Here is a 22,336-nt window from a genome sequence, read left to right as displayed (position 1 = left end):
TGATAATAATAATAATAATAATAATAATAATAATAATAATAATAATAATAATAAAATACCAACTGCTTCAACAATAATTTGAGGAGGTGAAAGTGATTGATAAAAGTTGAGATGACTAGAAAAGTTCATTTGATTCAGCTAAAAAATTTAAGGCATCATATAATGTTTTTTTCTAACTATGAAAGTCAATAGTTTAAGGTCTTCAACCGAACTTCTTTTGTCTTCAACCAAAGAATGAAACTCATAAAGGTTTGAAACAGAAACAGTAAGTTTTGTCTCTTGTCTAAACGTAAACGGTATGAGTTTACAAAAACGTCAGTCCATGTTTTACTTGTCAAACAAATGTGCAAATAAAATAATAATAATAATACTCTATATACAAGTAAAATGATCAGTAAACTGTTTTTTTTTTCATGGTACTTTAATCTTAATGTTGTGTTGCTTGTGCAGGACGTCCAGTATCTGAGGCAGAATGTCCATGTTGAGTAAAGGCTTGTCCATGTCATCGGTTCCTGACCCAATACTGTACCTCATCCTCATTCTGTGTTTGGGTTTGCGCGATCGAAGAGATTCCACCTCAAATCCAGTGTGTCTCTCATCAATTCCCAGAATGAAGGTGGAGTTTCTTGCTAGCTGCACACACCACAGCAGCAAACCGATGAGAATGCAAAGCAGAGAGCATAAGATGGCATTATAAGCCAATCCAGAGCATTGATCAGAAGCACAGGAAGGGAGATCAGCATCGGTCAGCTCATCGATGGACTTTTGGGCAAGTTCTGGAGGACTGGCACACGTTGGCATCACAGACACTGCTTTATTCATCTTCAGCCATTGTCTTAAGTACAGGATACGGCAGTCACAGTGGAAAGGGTTCCCGGATAAATTAACCAGCCTGAGGTTGTGGAGCATGTCTAGTTGTCCTGGAGTAATGGTGGTCAGCAGGTTATTCTGCAGCAGCAGCTCTGTGGTGCGGGCAGGAAGGTGAGGAATGTTCCTCAGGCCCTGCAAGCTGCAGTTTACATGCACACCTTTAGAGGGCAAAGTCACGCACCTGCAGGAGTCACAGCCGACATGTGCAAAGACGGAGCACAGGAGAAGAGTAAAGAGCATCCTGCTGGGGAGAAAACCATGAAATGTTTATTCATATGTCTGGCTATATATGCAGCCAGCATACATACACAAGTAGACTGATTAAAGGTTATTTATTAGCTACAGTTAAAGTCAGAATTATTAGCCCCCCTGAATTATTCGCCTCCTTGTTTAATTTTTTCCCCAATTTCTGTTTAACGAAGAGAAGATTTCTTCAACACATTTCTAGACATAAAAGTTTTGATGACTCAACTCTAATAACTGATTTATTTCATCTTTGCCATGATGACAGTAAATAATATTAGACTAGATATTTTTCGAGACGCTTCTATACAGCTTAAAGTGACATTTAAAGGCTTAACTAGGTTAATTAGGTTAACTAGGCAGGTTAGGGTAATTAGGCAAGTTATTATATAATGATGGTTTGTTCTGTTTACTAGTGAAATAAAATATAGCTTTAAGTGGCTAATAATTTTGTCCCTAAAATCGTTTTTAAAAAATTAAAAACTGTTTTTATTCTTGCCGAAATAACACAAATAAGACTTTCTTTAGAAGAAAAAATATTATCAGACATACTGTGAAAATTTCCTTGCTCTGTTAAACATCATTTGGGAAATATTTAAAAAAGAAAAAAAAAATTCAAAGGGGGCTAATAATTCTGACTTCAACTGTATATAGAAACAGGAAATATGGATAAAATCTAAAGCTAATTTCAAAGAACAAGAAAAAAACCTAAATAACAGACTGAGGCTGAATTTCAAGCTGAAATGTAACACAAGAACATGTTTTTTATTCCCTGCAGTACTTTTTTTTAAAGGATGTACATGCAGCAGTGCTAGAAGGCACTGACAAAAATATTCATTGGATTTACTCATTTTTTAAGGTAAGTGGTTGCAAACAGTTTATATGGGCTAAATGTAAACAAAAGAAATTTAGTGATGTAGAATTTAACTTGTTTGTTTAAATTCAGCCCATATACATTGTTTGCCTGCTGTGGTGTCTGCAGCTAGCAAGAAACTCCACCTTCATTCTGTCTCGCTACAATCCAACCTGCTCTTTAAGATCTCAAAACTCAGGGCTTCTGGTAGCTCCTAGAATAATAAAGTCGAGTAAAGGAGGTCTAGCTTTCTCGGTTATGGCTCCTAAACTCTGGAATAGCCTTCCTAATAACGTCCGAGGCTCAGACACACTCTCAAAGTTCAAAACTAGATTAAAGACCTATCTGTTAAGTAAAGCATACACTTAGTTCGTTTCCACACAGGTTTCTGCATCTATTTTATATACACTATGAACAGCAGCTACGCTAATTATTCTCTTTATTCTCCATTTCCACCTGGAGATACTCATCCCGAGGTACTCAGACTATCCAGAGTCACTGATTCGATCCAAGAACAGAGACGAGATGATCCCAAGGTTTCCATATCCTGGACCAGGCCGTATCCTGAGCAGCTGCTGGGGTGGTCATGGAGGAGTGGAGAGCATGAGACTGATTCCTGTGACGCTCCAGGGACAGACAAGTCTTCGCTGAGGCCATCTTCCAGCCTCCGCCTGCTCTGCACAAGATTGGCCAGCGGAGAAATTAAAACGGTCGCACCCAACTGAGTCTGGTTTCTCTCAAGTTTTTTTTTTTCTTCACTTTCGCCAATTAGTAAAGTTTTTTTCCCTCTCCGCTGTCGCCACTAGCTTGCATAGTTTGGGATCGGTAGAGCTATGCATCGATGGATTTGCTCTCCAGTGTTTAGACCCTCAGTAGTGATTAATGAACCACACTGAACTGAGCTGAACTGAACTTAAACACTAAAAACTGAACTACACTGTTCCAATTTACTATGACCATTTATGTTTAGCTGCTTTGACACAATCTACATTGTAAAAGCACTGTACAAATAAAGCTGAATAGAATTGAATTTGCAACTACTCACCTTAAGAAATTAATAAATCCAATGAATGTTTTTTTTCCCAGTCTACAGTCACAATTAAATCACATTAAGATGTTTGTTGAATAAATGTAAGACTTACCTTTTAGTCAGCAACTGGAAATATGAAACATTTATCCCGGTTCTTGAAATTCTGAAATAACTACTACTGGCACTGTGAACTGAAAACGTTTTTGTATGTCTGATAGTTTGTTTTGACCAATCAAGCTTTAGGCACACTGCAGGTCATGTGATCATCGTGGGCTGACCTGATAACGTTATCTGTCAAGAGCACATTTTAAATGTCCTGCCTGCTTAAAGAGCTGTACACTTACATCTGTAGAGATGAGTTCTGCTGTAAAACATGCTGGTTCCACACAATCGATTTGTGTCAGGACAACATGAAGGAATTAAGTTAACTTCTTAATTTGTACAAATTTGAGTGAACATGAAACAATTAATTAAAAATTAATTTTCGGCTCATTTTAAACAAGTAGTTTGAACTAGGGCTGTCAAATGATTAAAAAAAATAATTAATCACACTTTTTTGTAATTAATCATGACTTATTACAGAAATAAAAACACAGGGATATAAGTGCCATTTGAATTTCAAAACAACGTCAATAACAAAATTAATTTCCATGTTGGACTCCAAATGGACTACAAAAAAACCCAAAATACATGCATTGCAAATATGGAAGATGGAAAATTATCATAATAAGAATAAAGTATTGAATACAAACAATTGTACTCATTTAAAAGTTGTATTGTGAGTTGAGAACATTAATTATAAAGTAGAAACAATTTTGCTTAGTCCTCCTTAACATTTAGCCAGTTGCTAAGACAGTCCAGTTTGTTGACATTATAGGGGGACAATGTGACCAAGGGGTACATCAAAGGCAAAGACTATAGACTTCTTACAGTGGCTTTGGTCACACCATCTCTAAACATTTTATTCTAAACAGCTTTGAGGGATACAGACACCGCAGAGACTATAGAATACATATCAAATGCTTTAAGGAGACGATGGACAGTCAGTGATGTCAGGCGGTTGATCTTGTTGCTAGGAAACACACAAACACAATGCAGTACAGCACACCCGGTGAGCGAAGGATCTCTTCAGATTCATCAACACGCACATTTGCGTTTATCAAACTTGCTTAAACTTAGCGTTCTAAAGTATGGCTGTATTTAACAAGCAAAGATTCTGACAGCAACGTGAAGCAAACGCTTTACAAAAGTTGCGTGTAGCGGGGAAATACGTCAAACTTAATGAAACATTTGAGGGCGCATGGAATCAACTGAAAGGAAGAGAAATGGACTGTCTTTGACAGCTTGAGACATCATCTGGCACTTTCACTAAGCACATTTACATGGGCACCAATACTCCGCTTTTACGATTCAGATAATACTGATTAAGAATCTACCATGTAAGCAGCGATTTTTTGATTACCTTAAACAGGGGTGGACTGGGACTAAAAATCAGCCCTGGCACTGTAGCCACACCAGCCCACATTACCGACACAGCCCCATACATACACTACGGACAATTAGGGCTACCCAATTCACCTATAGCACATGTGTTTGGACTTGTGTGGGAAACCGGAAGGAAACCCATGCGAACATGCAAACTCCACACAGAAACACCAACTGACCCAGCAGAGGTTCGAACCATTGACCTTCGTGTTGTTGACAGTGTCCTTTCAAGATTATTTCAGTTAATTTTATGCATTTGGCAGCATCTGATTTTAGAGCAATTTTTGGCTTTCTCAGGGCTTTTCGGCACCGCCTTTTCTTTTTTTTAACGGTCCATCTCTGACAATTAGTTTGTGTTGCACTTACTGTTTGCTGGAAATTCTTGCCAGATTTTGATTACGTCCATGTAACCTCTGATTGGGTCGGCCCATCTCGAAACCAGTGGGCCATTGCCGATTGGGCCAATGCTTAATATTTACTATTATTATTACTATCATCATCATCATCATCATAATATTCACATCTTACAAGAAATAAAAGCTGCCTGCATGTAAAAACAATACATATATGTATAAAAAAAAATGTTATTTAAAAAATAGCATACCAGTCCACATTTAAAAAATGGGCCGGCCCTTCTGGCATTTGCCAGAATTGCCAGGTGGCCAGTCCGCCCCTGACCTTAAAGGATCACCCGAATCTTGAAATGCGAAGGCTTTTCTTTCCGTTCGCCGGGGCATGAATAATATGTTGCTGAATGAAAGTAATCTTAAAAATTAAGACACCCGAAATTGCATGAAACTCTTGAGGAAATGCTGGATAGGCTGGTAATGCAACATTAAGTGTTTTATACTGAAACTTCCTTTTTAAAAGTGCTTCTCCTTTTTTCTTCACTCTCGCATTTGTCAGTATCTGACAGGATCGGGTTTCAAAAGCACGTCAATAATCAAGCGCACGTTATTATCATCAGCTCAAGAAGTTTGTTATTTTAAATGTAGACGCGCGGCGAGCGCAAGCAAAAAAGCAAAACCGCTCGCGCCTCAGATTGGCTTGTAAAAAAACTACGGGGTACATGGTAAATCTGCTCTTCTTCTTGGCATTCCCTAGTAGCAAAGAATTCTGGCCCAGATTTGGCATAAAGCTGGCACAGCCGGCATTCATCCGGCACTGGCATACAGCATGTGGGCCAAACATGGCCCAGGTTTGGCAGAGATGGCACCATCTTTAATGCGGCACACAAGATTTGGGCCAGATGAAAAACATAGTATTTGGCCCAGATTTAAAAATTTGATAAGTGGGCCATGTGAGTTTGGCCAGTCTTGACCCACATTTAAAATACACTAAAATCATTTTTGAGTAAAGAAAAAAAATTCTACCAATCAGGTCACTTTGAGAAAAAGCGTGCCCATAGTGTGCCTAAAGCGCATCACTCCATGGGTTTATCAATTTCATTGCAATCGTGACACACCAACCTATCTGGCCCAGTTCAGGCCCAGTTATGAGTTATTAACTTGGCTGAGACTTGGCCCAGATATGGTGCGTGTTTGGCCCTTGTCTGGAAGCCAGATTTGGTCCAGTCATGTACCGTAATTCACTGCGGCATGTGGGCCAAGCAAAACCTGATTGTGTGGGCCAGAGCTGGGCCAGACAAATTTTGCTATGTGGGTTGTGGCTGTTTATCAAGACGACGACAAGGTTTGTTTGAAGACGAATCGACCATGGCTGGTTATTATATGTATATATAATTTCGCTGTAATCTCTCACTGTGTATTTCAAATATGGCGGGTTTTTGTTTTCATCCTGGCTTGTTGCGTAAGTGAATGACGTATCTCTGTAAACCAATGGCATTCAGCTGCGCGTCTAGCTCCACCTTTCGGCACCCTTTCTCGTGTGTGGTACCCTTTCAAAAGGGTGCCGAAAATGTTGTACGGTACTGTTTGGTACAACTTTTGACAGTGGAAACAGCCATAATAGCGTACCAAACCGTACCCTACCTCTCAATAGAAACAAGCCATTAATAGATTTGTGTTGCGACAACATGAAGGAAGTGTGTGGAACTCAGAGTTTTTCCCTAGTGTATTTCTATGAAATTTGTCCACATAAAATGCAATCCCAAGTGAAAACATACATTAAAAATCACAACTGCGTATTGTCATATATTCCTTTTATTTTATGTTCTGAATGCCGTCACAGTTTGTTTTACATTGACTGTACACTGACGTAGATAACCATTACGTAAAATAAAATCTCAAATTACAAGCATTCTCTGCTCTACAACAACAACAACAAAAATAAAACAATGCCCTTTTCTATTTCCCATTTCTCAAAGTGTGGACAGTGAAATAGCAGCCTGTGAGGAGACAAACATACAGACGGAAAAAATGGCAACAGTCTGTTTTCAGTAGATACACACAGTAAAACAGACGGGAACACACCTCTCATTTAAAGACAGATGTCAAAATATGCAGGATACTGTACACACTATTTACACTTCCAAATTTGGTCCCCTAATATTACTCGTCAAAAATGTGTGTTTATCATCTTTACATGGGCTAATAATGGGATGTGGTAGCTTTACGCCGGATGATTTGAATCGGCTTTCAACACAAACACAACAGGTCAGAAAGATGAAATGCTGTGTAGAGATATACAAGCAAAAGGGCAGAAAAAAACACACGTATACAGAGAAACACAGGCGTTTATCAGCTTATGGTGGTCAAGAAAATGCATTTGATCCTTCAGTGCAGTGTTGGGGTATATTTTCTGCCAGAATATCTTCTAAGTTATGCAGAAACAGAAATCTTTGGAAAGTGTTTGTAAAATAAATAGCTTTTTAAATATATAAAGTCAACATGAAACGATATTCACAAATCCGTTTGACCTAATCTAGAATAGAGCTAATCTAGAAGGTAGATATGGTTACTTTTGGTTTCACGTTGACTTTATTACACCAGAATCCATATTGCACTCCATATATTGTGATATGTTAAACGGAAAACCTAAAGCTTTGGTTTGGGGTCACGAAAACATCTGAAATCAAGATTACACATAAGATTCTTCTAGTTTTCAGCTAATAAATGAGATCAGAATGCATCTTTACAACAATCATCGTTTTCATCTGCCTCATTTCTAGACATACATTCCTCTAAACATACGGATGCTTGCATAATATTGCAGTAAAATTCACCTGAAACAATCTCCTGGTTAAGAGTTCCAAAAAACAAAAAAAAAAAAGAAGAAGAAGAGTATATCTTACATGATTGCACTTCGTTTCCATGGTAACACTGGTTTATTATTAATAATAAATAAACACCCAAGAACAACATCGATAACAAGTCACAGTCAAAGCCTAGCCGATCACTATGACATTCCATTCAATGTAAAAACACTTAGATGAGAATCTCTACGCCACTATATGAAGTAATAGTAAAGATGCTTTAGCCATGATCATCATGACAAACATATTGCACTTATAAAGAAACCATAACAATCCTTAGTAGATAAAAAAATAATTCAGTTATTCCCCGGCCCTCGGAAATCCTGTGCTTATCTCCAAAGGAAAATCAACATATGAAATTAAAAATGCTATTTAAAATAAAAACTCCGGCTGAAAGCATGCAAATCTCCCTAAAATCTGCACTGTGTATTATTCATGTGACTGTAGTGGAGCAGCTTAAAGTGTCACATGATACTGCATTTGTGCTTCGAAATGACCTGATCTCAGATCCCAACGGAAGGTTTCTAGTAGCTTACTTCTTTAAATATGACCTTGGGGCTGCGTCCGAAATCGCATAAATCCATACGACTATAGTACGCTAAAAACAGTATGCAAGCAGAGCAGTATGTCTGAAATGATAGTATTCGAAAAATTCCAGAGAGATTCTGAAGTGTGTGGCGGTGTCCGAAATCGTATACTTCCAAACTATATAGTATGTTAAAAAAAACTATGTGAACAGAGTACTTGTCTGAATTCTTAGTATTCGAAAAACGGTATGCGAGAAGTACCCGGATGATCAACTACTTCGTCCGAGATTCTGAACTGCATGACTGTGTCCAAAATTCTAATATATAGTACGTTAAAAACAGTATGCGAGCTAAGTAGTATGTCCGAATTCAAAGTATTTGAAAAAGAGTATGTGAGAAGTACCCGGATGACTTACTACTTTCAACACGATTCTGAAGTGAGGAGCTGTGTCTGAAATCACATACTTCCATACTCTATAGTACGTAAAAAAAACAAAAAACAGTATGCGACCAGGATAGTATGTCTGAAGTCATAGGATTTGTCCGAAATCACATACTTCCATACTATATAGTATGTTAAAAACAGTATGAGAGCCAAGTACTTTGCCGAATTCAAAGTATTTGAAACACAGTATGTGCGATGAACCCGGATGACCTACTCTTTCTGGCAAGATTCTGAATTGCGTGGCTGTGTTCGAAAACACATACTTCCATACTATATTGTACGTTAAAAACTATTTCCGATGATATTCTGGTGCACAACTGTGTCTGAAATCGCATACTTCCATACTATATAGAATGTTAAAAAAACAGTATGCGAGCTGAGTATTTGTCTGAATTCTTAGTATTCGAAAACCAGTAGGCGAGAAGTACCTGGATGACTTACTACTTCCAACGAGATTCTGAAGTAAGCAGCTGTGTCTGAAATTGCATACTTCCATACTCTATAGTATGTAAAAAAAAAAGTATGCAAGCTGAATAGTATTTCTGAATTCATAGGCTTTGTCCAAAATCGCATACTTCCATAATATATAGTACATTACAAACAGTATGAGAGCCGAGTATTTGTCCGAATTCAAAGTATTTGAAACACAGTATGCGAGAAGAACCTGGATGACATACTATTTCCAGCAAGATTTTGAAGTGCGCAGCTACAGAATGTCCTAAATCGTATACTTCCATACTATATAGTGTTAAAAACAATATGCGAACCAAGTAGTAAGTCCAAATTCATAGTCCTCGAAAAACTGTATGTGTGAAGTACCCAGATGACCTACTATTTCTAATGATATTCTGAAGTACGCATGTAATGGACACTATGATATATAATAATAATGCATCATGAGAGAATTCCTGAATGGGAGTGAAGCGACGCAACTGATGTGGGTAGGTCACATGATCATGATTATTGGTGGATGTAGTATGTCTAAATTCCATTCATACTACTCACATTCATACTATAAAGAACATACTTTTTAACGTCAGCGTTTCCCATTCACTTCAAATAGGTGACTTCAGGCGTTGCCGAACTGCATTGTGGATCCGTTGGCGCCGCTTCAGAGGCGTTGCTTGCTCCAGAAGTTGAGACTAGCTCAACTTTTCAAGCGCCGATGGAAGCGTCAGCCAATCAGATCGCTGTATGCAAATACACCAGCTAGACAGTGGCCTACTGCTGACTGAATTTTATTGGCTGACGCTGCTATGACGATCGCTTCAGCCCCGACTTCAGACACGCCTTCAGTCAAGCGTTGACGGTAAAGCCCCGTGTGAATGGGGCTTAACGGTTGTGAAGTGAATTCAAATGTAGTATCTACTCGAGTAGTAGGTGATTTTGGACGCAGCCCTTGTCTCAAACTGACCGAGATATTTGTATTATTTTTTTTAAATGTCTGAATACATTTTTACAGTGTTCTATAACATCGCTTTTTTGATTACAATGGTTTGAGTTACACTACTGTACAACTATACTACACACGAAACACAGAGCTGATGGGTGCAACGGTCATTGGCACGTTCATTTATGATCAAGACAACATATAAATCTGTCATCTACAACAAATACAGCGTTAGAACATCTACTCTGTCATTCTGCCAAGCTGAGTGAATGTCAAAAACACAGGCAACCTGATAACACCTCTTCGAGAAGGCCAAAACTAATATAAGAAAAAAAAGGAACCATGTTTTGCATAAAGGCAACCAAAGAGGTTTTCACAGACGGTTAAATGAAGCACCTATAAGAATACACACTGCAGAATAAAGCACACGACTCAAATTCTTGAATAAATAAATAAATAAATAGAAATTGAGAGAATTATTTGAACTTTTAGAATTTCTGCAGCATGAAAAGAATAGGTGTTAGTTATTTTGAAATGATCAAATTTCCCATTGTTAGATATTAAAGGTATACTTCCCCCAAAAATTAACTCACTTTCAAGTGGTTTCAACCCTTTATGAGGGCACACTCACACTATGCAATCCGAACTGTGCCCAGGCCCGTTTCCCGGATCGTTTGAGAAGTGTGAGTGCGCTGAATCGGGCTCAGGCCTGGTAGGAAGAGGTGTGGCTGAGCGCGGTTCACTTGGGCTTTGGCACGGTACGCTTGTGTGTGAGTGCAAAACGCGCCAAAGTCCTAAACGGAAAGTGAGACGTGAGTTTTAAGGGATTGTTTTTATATTGATTTATTAATTATTCATACTGTTTAATGAACGCAAACTGCCGTAGTTTATTAAAGACGCAAACCCCTCACTATACGACAGCTACACCTTCAGCAAACCTCCTAATTCCTGCAGCACGAGGGCTTTATGATTGTTTATGAGCATCAAAAGTGGCGGATCTGTTCGGCGAACTATCTGACTGCGTGTCACCGCATCCCTAAGGACTGTAGGCGAAATATTTGACTGCGTGTCACTGCATATCAGACGACTGAAATGATATAACTAGAGAAATCTCCACTGTGCTGAGCGAGAGCGGTGCACTGTGCACAGCGCAGCATCGATGACGTAAGCGCGCCCAGGCACGATTGTAATGTGAGTGCGGGCTGTCGGGAGAGACGGGAGGGAGGACAAACGTGCTTTGGCCCGGTTCGAGGCAACTGTACATAGTGTGAGTACGGCCTGAGTTTCTTTATTCTGTTAAACCAGCCTGATCTCAAGAGAAAACGTAAGTGTTTTACGTTTTGCCAGTTTAGTCGTACAAAATTGTATGATTTTAAAAAGGAGGCGTGGCACCTAACCCCACCCCTAAACCCAACCGTCATTGGGGGATAAGCAAGTCTTACTAAATTGTACGAATTAGATAGTACAAATTTATACGAATTAGCCAATAAATCAAAAAGTTACGAGTTGCCGTGAGATTGTGTTGGTTAAACACAAAAGAAGACATTTTGAAAAAAACTGGGTCATAACCGAAAGGACAATATCTCCAACACAATCTGCTGAAATGAGTTTCCCTCGCAGGTTGGCAAGGCGCATCCTTATAAATGAGGTGAGGAGCTCTGTCACCCGGGAGGAGCTCGGAGTAGTATTGTTTCAAATGCCTCCAGGACGCCTACCTAGGGAGATGTTCCAGGCATGTCCAACCGGGAGGAGGCCTCGGGGAAGACCCAGGACACGCTGGAGGGACTTCCCCCGGAGGAGCTGGAGGAAGTGTCTGGGGAAAGGAGGGGTGCTGTCCTAAGGCTGCTGCCCCCACAACCCGGCCCCGGAAAAGTGGCAAAAAAATGAATGAATAAATAAATGGAAACCTGAAACCATTGCCATCTATATTATTAGTTTTTCTGATGGATTTTGTGTCCAACAGAAGAAAGAAACTCAAAAAAGTTTGAAACCACTTGAGAGTGAATAAATAGTGAGTAAATTTATATTTTTGGGTGACTGTCCCTTTAAATTGTGTTAAAGGGGTCATGACATGAGAAAATACATTTGCCTTGATCATTTAATGTGTGAGAGGTGCATCTCACATAAGCAAAGCACGCACTTCTTAAATATTTGAAAACAATTTATTTTATTTTTTGAAAGATTTGTAATATTTTGGGACAGTCGTTTAGTTTCAAAAACACCGATTTCTTTACAATTTAAATTGGCACCTTTGGATATTTTTCTGCTGGACATACTGTTGTCCTAAAAAACAAACAAAACAAAAAATGTAAATAAAAAATCCTACGATCGGTAATACAGAACATTTTAGTGGTTTTAAAACCTTGACTTTTCCAAACCGCGATATACCTTGAAAACGGTTGTTGTCCCATGCCTAGCATATACATAGCCTGCAGAGCATAGGCTCCGCCCACTGGCGTTCAGTTTCCTCATACCTGTGCTGCATCTGACAGCAGCTGCACTGAAAAAAATAGCAAATTTCATTATGCTTTACTTGTGAAGGATGCTTTTATATGGATAATGTTGTCCAAACACTTAACTTCAGCCATTTAATACAACGGCCATTTACCTACAAGCTTTAAAGGTCCCGTGAAAGCAAAATAATATTTGTTAAATGTTGGCCCTCAGTCTGTTAATTTTAAGCATATCTATAAGCTAATGTGCTCCAAAACAGTGACAAAATTTACATTTAGAAAATATAAAACAGATATTAACATCTAAAGCTGCAGTTTGTCACTTCCGTCTAAATTGATCAACAATTTTTTTACAGTTTAAAAAAAAGGCTGGGGTTAGAAGGGTGGGCTACTCTATGTCCCACACTCTCTTCAATTTTCATTTGAGATTACATCAAACAGTAAATAAAAATGCACATTTAAATGCACAGGACCTTAAAAGAACCCACGCCTACGGTGGCCGAGAGAACTTAACATGCTGCAACATGTGCAATTACAAAAACAGCAAATTAAGAAAAGGTCTTCATCAGTTTGACAGCACAAGATTGCAATCCACACAGTGCATAAACATTTGAAAAAAACACACTGCATTCACTCACAATGCAAACATTTTACAAAAATGTGCTGAATTTTCTCACAACGCAACAAAAATGTTTTAAGAAGACCCTAAAACGTGACGGACCCAGCTGTTTAGGTTATGGTCATTTAGGCTAATAAATAATTAAGTAATGGGAATCGGGATATAAAAATAAAAAAACTCACCTTTCGAAGATCACCTACAACTTCACTGAGAAGCAGCGTCCGTCACGATTTTGGGTCTCCTTGATACATTTTGCACTGTGTTCCATTCTGTTTTTGTGTTGTGAGAAAATGCAGCGAGTTTTCGTAAATTGTTTGCGTTGTGTGAAATCGCAGCGCATTTTTTAAAATGTGTATGCATTGTGAAGATTTGCAGCACGTGTGCTGTCAAACGGATAAAGATGTTTTTTTATTGTGCTTGTGTTTTTTATAAAGCATGTGTTTTCTTAAATAGGGTATATGCGGAAGTAAGCGGAAGGACTTTTAATTTGCCAGTAACCTGGGTCAAGTGCTTCCGGTGAACTGTATGCCATTCCAAAATCAGCGCGTTAAGGTCCAGTCAGCGATCTCCACTGCCAAGTGATATCCGATATAAAGTGGGTCTCAGATTGTACAAGGAGCACAGCATTAAATTACATTTTCTTCGCCATGTCTTTAAAATATGAACATTTACTTTAATAGTAATTAATAATAATAATTCCTTACGTTTTCATAGCGCTTTTCTGGGCGCTCAAATCGCTTTACACACGTTTTAGGGGAATCTCCTCATCCACCTCTAGTGTGCAGCATTCACCTGGATGTCGCGACGGCAGCCATATTGCGCCGACACCACACACCACACTGAAAAAATGTATTCAAAGGTGATTCCTTGGTTTACTCAATTCTTTTACGTTAAGTGATTGTAAACAATTAATTTGGGCTGAATTTAAACAAACAAATGAAGTTGAACATTATCAAATTTAACATGTTTGTTTCAATTCAATTCAAACTGTTTGCAACAGTTCTGCATGCAACACTTTTTTCACTGCAGCTGATTGGTGGAGAGAAACAGAGTAATGAAGGGGAGGGTTAGGATGCCATGATGGACAGAGGCCAGTGGGCAAATTTGGGTTAAACTCCTACTCTTTTTCGAAGGACATCTTGGGATTTTTAACGACCACAGAAAGTTGGGACTTATCGTCTCATCCGAAAGACATCGCTCACTAAGCAGTATAGAGTTCCCATCGCTATACTGGGGCGTTAGGACCCACACAGACCACAGGTTGAATGCTGGCCTCACTAACACCACTTCCGACAGCAAACTAGCTTTCCCATGTGGACTCCCGCCCAGGTACTGACCGGGCGCAGCCCTGCTTAGCTTCCGTGAAGCTGCCGGCAGTATATTTACCCCAGTATATTTAATGAAGCTTCTGCGCTAGCCTGCTAATCCTGACTGGCCGGTGCATGTAAACGACTTTTCATCTCGTTTTACGCTTGAGCAACTAAATAAATTCCAAAGTCTATTTAACTGATTATATTTTAATTACATTACAACATCGATGCTGTAAAAGAAACCGTATAAACTGGATAAAAGTCACATTAACCGTTCACCGGAAGTTTAGCAGTATGGTAGGAAACACTAGCTCTGCATATACTTTATTGCAGCATGTTAAGCATTCTCAGCCACCGTACATGCCCTTAAAACAGACCTTTCCACAAACAACGAGGGTCAGAATAAGGGTTGAAAATAAATAGCAATAATATAAATTCCAAAATAAATTACAGCAATAAAAAAAATGTGCCATGTAAATGCCACTACGCAATATATCTTAATAGTGCTTGACTTTCTTTATGCAAAATATAATGGATTTACTATAACTGTGTGACATTCACCCACAGGCAGAATGCTGAAAGTACGAGAGACATCAAACACAGATGCTGTTTTTTTGCACATGCATCGCTCCTGCTCTTCCCGGGATTGGCTGGTTTTTGCTCATGGTGTGCTCGTCTAAAGTTCAGCTCACACTAGCGTGCTGATGGCGCAGTGTTTGTGTTTGGAGATGGTGTGCTGTTCACTGTGCTGTCTGAACTGGGCCAGATGGTTCCTGCGCAGTGCGTGCGAAAGCTGTTTGAAGAGAAACAGGCCGCGTTGGCTGCGTGAGGGTGCGCAGGGGCTCTGAAAGAACTGACATCGCTGTGAGGGCTGGGCGGTGTGGTGCAGGTTGAATGGATGTGGAGTGTGGGATATGAGGGTGGGATAGGGAGGGCAGCCCAAGACGAACGGATTGACCCGAGCGCTGCCAAAAAGTGGCCCGAGGAGAGAAAAAGTGTCTGGAACGCTGCTGCGTCTTTCAGGAAGCAAACGCTGCCGGAAGGAAGATTCTCTGTGCTGGAGAGGAGAACCGCTAGAGATGGAGTCCTGCGTAGAGAGAGAGAGAAACACGGACCAAACATCAGCAACAGTTAAAGCCGTTCATTATTCAACAGAGACATTTAGATCAGTGGTTCTCAAACTGTGGTACGTGTACCACTAGTGGTACGCGGGCTTCCTTCTAGTGGTATGTGGAGGAATGAAATATGTCATGTACATGCTAAATACATTTCAAAACTTATCAAAAATGATGTATGTAATATGCCATATATGACATGTAGTCTATATTTCTGAGGTAATCTGCCACGTTTTTTTTTAACTGTGCAGAGTTGTAGCTGCTTTACTGGGCCTACTACACTACTGAATTTTAATACTGGTCATTTTGGTGGTACTTGGAGAGAGATTTTTTTTCTGAGGTGGTACTTGATGAAAAAAGTACCACTGCTTTAGATCAATCTCAACTCCATCAGTTACAAAATGCAGCAGCCAGAGTTTGAATGAGATTGAAGAAATAGGAACATATTAGACCAGTGTTAACAGAATTACACTGGTTACCAGTGTGCCATTTTAAAAATACTTGTATTAGTTTATAAGGACATAAACTGACACCATATTACATTTCATTGTCAACATCACTCCAAGCCAATTGGCACACTCTTCTAGAGCTGGGGCATCATGTATCAACGCTGCGTACGCACAAAAACTTTGCGTACGCCAGGTTTCACGCTCAGAATCGCTCACGTTTGGATTTACTAACAATGAACTGAATGTGGGAATGTGCGCAGCTTCACGGCAGCTTTCTGGCAGGCGTACGCACAATTTTTTGTGTGTGTCTGTTTTATTTCCATTGGCGACTCCTAGAAGCAGTTGTGTTAAATTGCTCTCTACAAAGTGTCTGAGCCATGCAATGGCAGCTGTATGAGACGGGTTCAGCAGGTATATAAGGTTTCCATACCATACAGTTGACCAGCTAAACATTAAAGCACAATTTGCAGCAGTCGCCTGTTTTCCCATTATAATCTGAGTGATCTACCGCACACACATTGCTATAAAGACACTATCTGAAGATGAATTTGCATGCGTGAATCAGAAACATTTCCATTCAATAAATGTGCAAATAAAATATGATGCTTATTGATGCTTATATAAACTTATTAATGATTCCTACTTGTCTTTCTCGTGATAAATAGTAGGCAAAATCTGATATGTAGCAGGGGAAAAAACAAGAAAGAGTTCAGACGCTGGAATCGAGCCGGGTTCATGCTCGAATGTATCAATTCATGAACACATGCGTCTAACGAGCTACGCCACTGAGACTGTTAAGCGTACTGCAACACTTTACAGATATAAATCACACTATCTCTTTTTTTTAATGCACTCAGTGCGATGTTCAGACCCAACTGTGTTGACCGCATCAGCTAAACTCTACCACTCTATTTTTTTCTTTTGTTGTTAATTCCGGAGAACAAACTTGCAAATAACACCGCTTTTCTCCGGTCTACCTCCGAAAGCAGCACCTCCAATTCACATTCTGTTCAAAGTTTCTCTTTTTGCTTGATTTTGCCATTGCTTTTTCGTTGGGTTTTGCCATTAGCATAGTCATTAGCATATTCATACGGGGGAGGAGGCAGGGAGGGGTTTTGTGCTCGTGCATGTTGCGCTCAGTTTCACGTTCATTCAGATGTACAAAAGAATATGCGTGAGATTCGGCGTACGTAGTGTTTCATACATCTGAATCTTTTTCTGCGTACGCACATTTACAGCTTTGTGCGTACGCAATGTTTTAGTAAGATTTCCACGCAAGTCTTCGTACATGAGGCCCCTGGACTTTTGTGAATCTAATGCGATCTGGCGGCACCAAATGAAGTGAAAGAATCCCCCAGCAGTCCTGTTTTTAAAAAATGTGTTAAGATGTACCTTTTTAAAATTGCATACAGTTAAAGTCAGAATTATTAGCCCCCTGAATTATTACCCCGTTTATTTTTTCCCCAATTTCTGTTTCAAGAGTTCACACTTAGCTGATGATTGATTATAAAGCTTGTCTGGCATGCTGTCCTGGGAGAAAGCCCTGAGTTCATAGGATCATTCCCGTTTGCAAGGCGAGAGGGGAGTTTGAGCTTAGGTAGATCTTGAGAACTCCCCTGCTGTAGTAACTGATGAACCGATAGTAATCGCTCTTAAGATATAACTACTTACTAGGAGCATATAGTGCCGATTTGGATTAGTCAGTTAACTTAAGTTGCATGTTTTTGGATGGTGGGAGGAAACCGGGGAACCCAGTGGGAACCCACGTGAGCTCGGGGAGAACGTGTAAACTTTGCACAGAAATGTCGACTGGCTTGGTAAGGACTACAACCAGTGACGTTCTTGCTGTGAGGCAACAGTGCTAACCACTGGGCCACCGTGCCACCCATCTAGGATAGGAGGATGAGAAGGGGTGGAAGGGGGGATTCTTCAAAACGAAGATGGCTGTGATATGGAACTTAGGGTATTTATAGTGGCTTAGGAATCGTCTGATTAGTGAATCATAAATTGAATAATGCGGGACTGACTGCAAGCAATTATAAGCACGTGATCCTCTCGAAATTAGTCTAAAAATAAACCACTTAACGAGAGAGATTTTTTCAACACATTTCTAACAAGAATAGTTTGTTTTGTAGACTATCGAAAAAAATATAGCTTGAAGGGGCCTTATTTTGACCTTAAAATGTTTTTTATTATTTAAAACTGCTTTTATTCTAGCCAAATAAAACAAATACGAGTTTCTCAAGAAGAGAAACTATTATAGGAAATACTTTGAAAATTTCCTTGCTCTGTTAAACATAATTTGGGAATTTTTTTTTTTTTAAATTAAAAGGGGGGGCTAATAATTCTGACGTCAACTGTATGATTATAATAATAAGTGTATTTTATGTATATTATGTATGTGTTTAGTGTTGTCTGGATGTTTTAATGACAAACACAGATCATCACTAACATATGCTAATATTGCTATGATTGCTCAAACAGCTCTTAGAACAATTAGAAGAAATCTGAGAACACCAGAAATCACTTCGGCAGAAATTTTAAAGTGGGTTAGTTTTCTGCTGACAATAAATTAAGATATGGCCCAGATGACACTTCGAACCATCTATTACTACTAAAAGCTGGAAGACGCCTGGGATATAATAGAACAATATAATAGAAGAAGTGCTTTGCTATGTTTTTTAATCAAGTGTATCACCATAGAGAGCAATTACTCGGCTCTAGAGAAGCAAAAGGGAGTTCTTCTCTATATTAACATTTTTGAGATAGACTCAAGTATATCAGATAACTTTTATTATTGCTTTGCTATATATTTACTCGGCTCTATAGAACAAAAAGGGAGTTCTTCTCTGTATTAACATTTTTGGGATAGAAGTATATCAAACATTGATACCTTTTATTATTGCTTTGCTATATATTCACTCACTCAGATCTAGAGCATCAAAAGAAAATCAAAAATCATTATTACTGAAATTAATTTAAAAACTCAATAAATATAAATGTACACGCATTCACATACGTAAATAAATAGACTCAATGATGGACAAAAAAATCAGCAAATTTCTGTGCGCACAGATTCCGTGTGGGCCTCCTTATAACTTATAAAAATAAAGACAAAACATAAAGACATTTTAAAGTCATACAAAATATTTGAGATTTAGCCTGATTTTTTAATAATTTTAAATGTACTGGAAGTTAACAATAACCTGTAAAGTTAATTTGATTCAACTCAATCATGTAAGGTAGCAACATCTTTTTAAAAGTGTATAGTTTAAGTTCATCAGCCATCAAACAGGCACATGAGAAACATGCATACTTAAAGTCCGTGTGAAATCAATTATTTTGCTGGCACACATTGCTATTCTTTAGATTCTTTAATCCAAACACATTGGAAATACGTGCCCAGGGCTACATCTTTCCTCAAAAATAATTCAACATAATTTTGCCTGCAGTTTTTGGGTGAAATTGACGCTGTGGGTCAGCATGACGTCAACAATTTTTGTTCATTTTTCCCATATTGACATATACAGGGACGGATTGTTGTAACAAAGGGTTGTGGACAGAGGTTACAATCCAAATACAGACTTATTTAAGAGTAGTCAAGCAGGCAAGGTAATACATGAGCAAACGGTAGCATAAGAGAAATCCAAAAGAGTAGTCACAGGTGAAGAGGGAGAGGCAGGTAGTAAAACAATATAAACAAAAAAAACAAACAAGGGGTCAAAACATGGCAAGACAACACAGGAAAATGCTTCGTAAGAGTCAGTACTGTGTGTGATGTATAAATAGTCCAAGTAATCAGTCATGATGACCCCTTGTGTGTAATCAAGAGGTGACCTGGAACTAGTGTGTGAATGCGGTGTAGGATGGGATATGTAGTTTGTTAGAATAACTGTTCTCCAGCGATCCGCAAGAGTTACATCCAACCCAGGCCCATTCTGAAAACGTAGTCCCATGGACGCTTCTGGATACTGCAAAATATGTAGCCGGAGGTACGTATGGCTGTATTTCGTTTTTTTAAGCGAATGCTACGGGGCGGAGTGATGCCGTTTCTTCCGGGGCTTGCCGGCCGGCCGCTCACCTCCGTGTGGAGGGCTTTCCTGCCACAACCAGTTTGTCTAGTTAGCTCGTCGTGTACGTCAGCAGACACGAGGCGTAGAGAGAAGCTGACCGCGACGACCGGGTTCGAGTCCGGGGAAGAGCGGTTCCAGAAATCAGGTAAGAAAACAAAAACAAAATTCAAAAATTAAAGGTAACAAGTTCATAACAGGGTGGGAATGTGGTCAAAATCAGAAAACGTGGTAAAAATCAGACGAAGGCTTTTCTTTTTCGGGACGGCTTTTGTAAATCGTCGTTGGTTGGGTTTATGGAAGTAGGAGGGTGGGTCAGCCGATTGGCCGGTTGCAAAGTCAATCATTCTGTCATTCAGACAGAGGGAATGTTGTTCGACAGCAGACTCTGGCGGGTTTACGCGAGAACAGCGCAGCCGCGAACGCCGCTTGCGAGAGACGTTCGAGATGCGAAAAAGTGTGCACAGCGGCCTCTCGGGGATTGGCGAAAACAAAAACTGCAAAACTCGTACCTCCCGGGACGTATTTTGCGGTCTCCAGAAACATCCACAGTACTACGTTTTCAGAATGAGCCTGGGTTGGTTATATCACTGGTGATCATAACAATTATTGATGAATAATCTTTTTTTGTGTGGTTCTTTGACACAACACCAAATAAATACCACAAGGACAACTACACATCTGTGATCTGCCGGTCAGTTTGCTTGGTAGCTCATCTGGTATGGTGTTGTACTTGGGACAGAAACCAGTTAAAAAAGCAAAGTGAAATAATGGTAAAATAACGGCTACAATGCACTTTTCTTTTCTCATTTGCTTCTGAAAACACGATTGGTTGGGTTTAGGGAAGTCTGTGGGTCAGTCAATGGCAAGGTGATATATACAGGTCAAGTGCTGGATTCTCACGGATGATCAAAGTCTGGATTAAGGTTTATCACTTCTGCGTTTGGAGTGGCAGAACCACAATATACTTTGCCACGTCCCACTTACATGAGTTTGCTACGAGGACATGGTGAACAAAAAGAAAGCCCTGCGTCCTATTCAATATTCCGATTCAACAGGAGATCCATATACATCCATATACTTAAATAAGTCTCAGCAACTTCCTGTTCACGCGGACTTTAAAAATAGGTGTACAATAGGTCCACCTGCACAAGTTTCAGTATGCAGCAGTTCATGCATGCACGTAAGCAGGCAGGCGGGTTAATCGTCAATACGTTCATAAGAGTAAAAAAAAAAAGAACTGTTTAACTCATGAAGTTGCAAATAAATGTTATGCAAAATGCATGTTATCATCTAAACACCCCCCACTGCCTACTTACTTCAATACTGCTGTCTAGAGATCCTGCACTGGTGCGGCACCCATGCTTGCCTGACCGAGACATGCAGTAGTATAGATTAGAGATGTACATCACACCTGGAATAACTACTCACTATGAGGACCAGAAAACGTATGTGAGCACATAGAAAGCCAAGACTTTCTGATCTCTCTGCACTGTATAAATGATTCATTGACTTTACTTAAAATAAGTAAGTAAACCTGTTGCTTTTAAACCAATTAGTTAAGTAAAAAACATAATGTGCATATTTATAAAAATTACGCTAAATCAACTTAACAGTTAAAAGTTAAGGCTGATTTATATTTCCTGGTCAAGCGCACGCATATGCTACGGCGCAGCCTACACGTGGACGCATAACCATCACCATGGCTGTCGGCGACGCTAACGCGCACCTCTCAAAAAAAATGCAACTACATGTCGACATGTAGCACAAGCTCTGTGATTGTACGGCTTGGTATCGCTGACGAAGGTTCAGCGAGTGTTTACAAGTGTGGAGTCCCGTGAAGGAGCTCCGGATGAAGACTGTTGTTTTGTGCTTACCTTATCGTTAAAGTTGTTGCACGTCTGCCGATTCCAGCCTCAAAATGAGTGAGTTTAAGCCATTTGTACATTAAAGTAGCGCTCAGAAAAAAAAAAAAACACCAGCGAAGAAACTCGACACAGTGGAACATATCGTTTCGGAAGTGTTTTTACAGAGAAACACAAACAGCACGCAGAAGTATACGCAGAAGTATACTTGCATGCGCCTTGATTCACGCATATCACTTGACGCAGAAGTATAAACCAGGCTTTAGGTTACCCTGCAGGTAACCTAAGCTATCAACATGACATCATATTGACATTGTACTCCAACATGCCCTTACACTATGGGGACAATGGATTTAGATTTTTGAAAATCGTGTTGGTGTCAGAACCAACGTCAAACT

At 39.5% G+C, this 22,336-nt stretch overlaps 3 protein-coding genes across 13 annotated transcripts in view; all 3 read right to left on the bottom strand.

Annotated features, from left to right (window-relative positions):
• zgc:113278 overlaps positions 1–22,336 on the bottom strand; it is an 852,580-nt gene that overhangs the window by 384,108 nt on the left and 446,136 nt on the right. The window lies entirely within an intron of this gene.
• gp9 (glycoprotein IX platelet) lies at positions 59–3,230 on the bottom strand. Of its 2 annotated transcripts, none has more exons than NM_001386545.1 (2): positions 3,109–3,230; positions 59–1,111 (listed from the first exon to the last, which is right to left on the bottom strand). In NM_001386545.1, exon 2 carries the CDS (start codon positions 1,108–1,110, stop codon positions 412–414), a length of 699 nt encoding a protein of 232 aa, NP_001373474.1. In that variant the 5' UTR covers position 1,111; positions 3,109–3,230; the 3' UTR covers positions 59–411. The 2 variants fall into 2 exon arrangements, with proteins under 2 accessions (NP_001373474.1, NP_001373473.1); NM_001386544.1 differs by having other exon boundaries at positions 59–1,114; positions 3,109–3,228.
• Positions 6,626–22,336, bottom strand: part of iqsec1a (IQ motif and Sec7 domain ArfGEF 1a) — a 127,511-nt gene continuing 111,800 nt past the window's right edge. For all 9 annotated transcript variants that reach the window (NM_001386594.1, NM_001386595.1, XM_073937936.1 and 6 more), the window contains one exon: positions 6,626–15,526. In NM_001386594.1, the coding sequence (NP_001373523.1) occupies positions 15,513–15,526 (14 nt within the window). In that variant the 3' untranslated portion in view covers positions 6,626–15,512. The remainder of the gene's footprint in view (positions 15,527–22,336) is intronic.

This window comes from Danio rerio, chromosome 23 (genome assembly GCF_049306965.1).
Source record: "Danio rerio strain Tuebingen ecotype United States chromosome 23, GRCz12tu, whole genome shotgun sequence".
NCBI classification, from domain to species: domain Eukaryota; kingdom Metazoa; phylum Chordata; class Actinopteri; order Cypriniformes; family Danionidae; genus Danio; species Danio rerio.
This window is presented reverse-complemented; position numbering and strand designations above follow the sequence as displayed.

Coding starts and splice junctions, on each gene's coding strand:
- gp9 (NM_001386545.1), bottom strand. CDS start 1,110: ATGCTCTTTACTCTTCTCCTGTGCTCCGTCTTTGCACATGTCGGCTGT.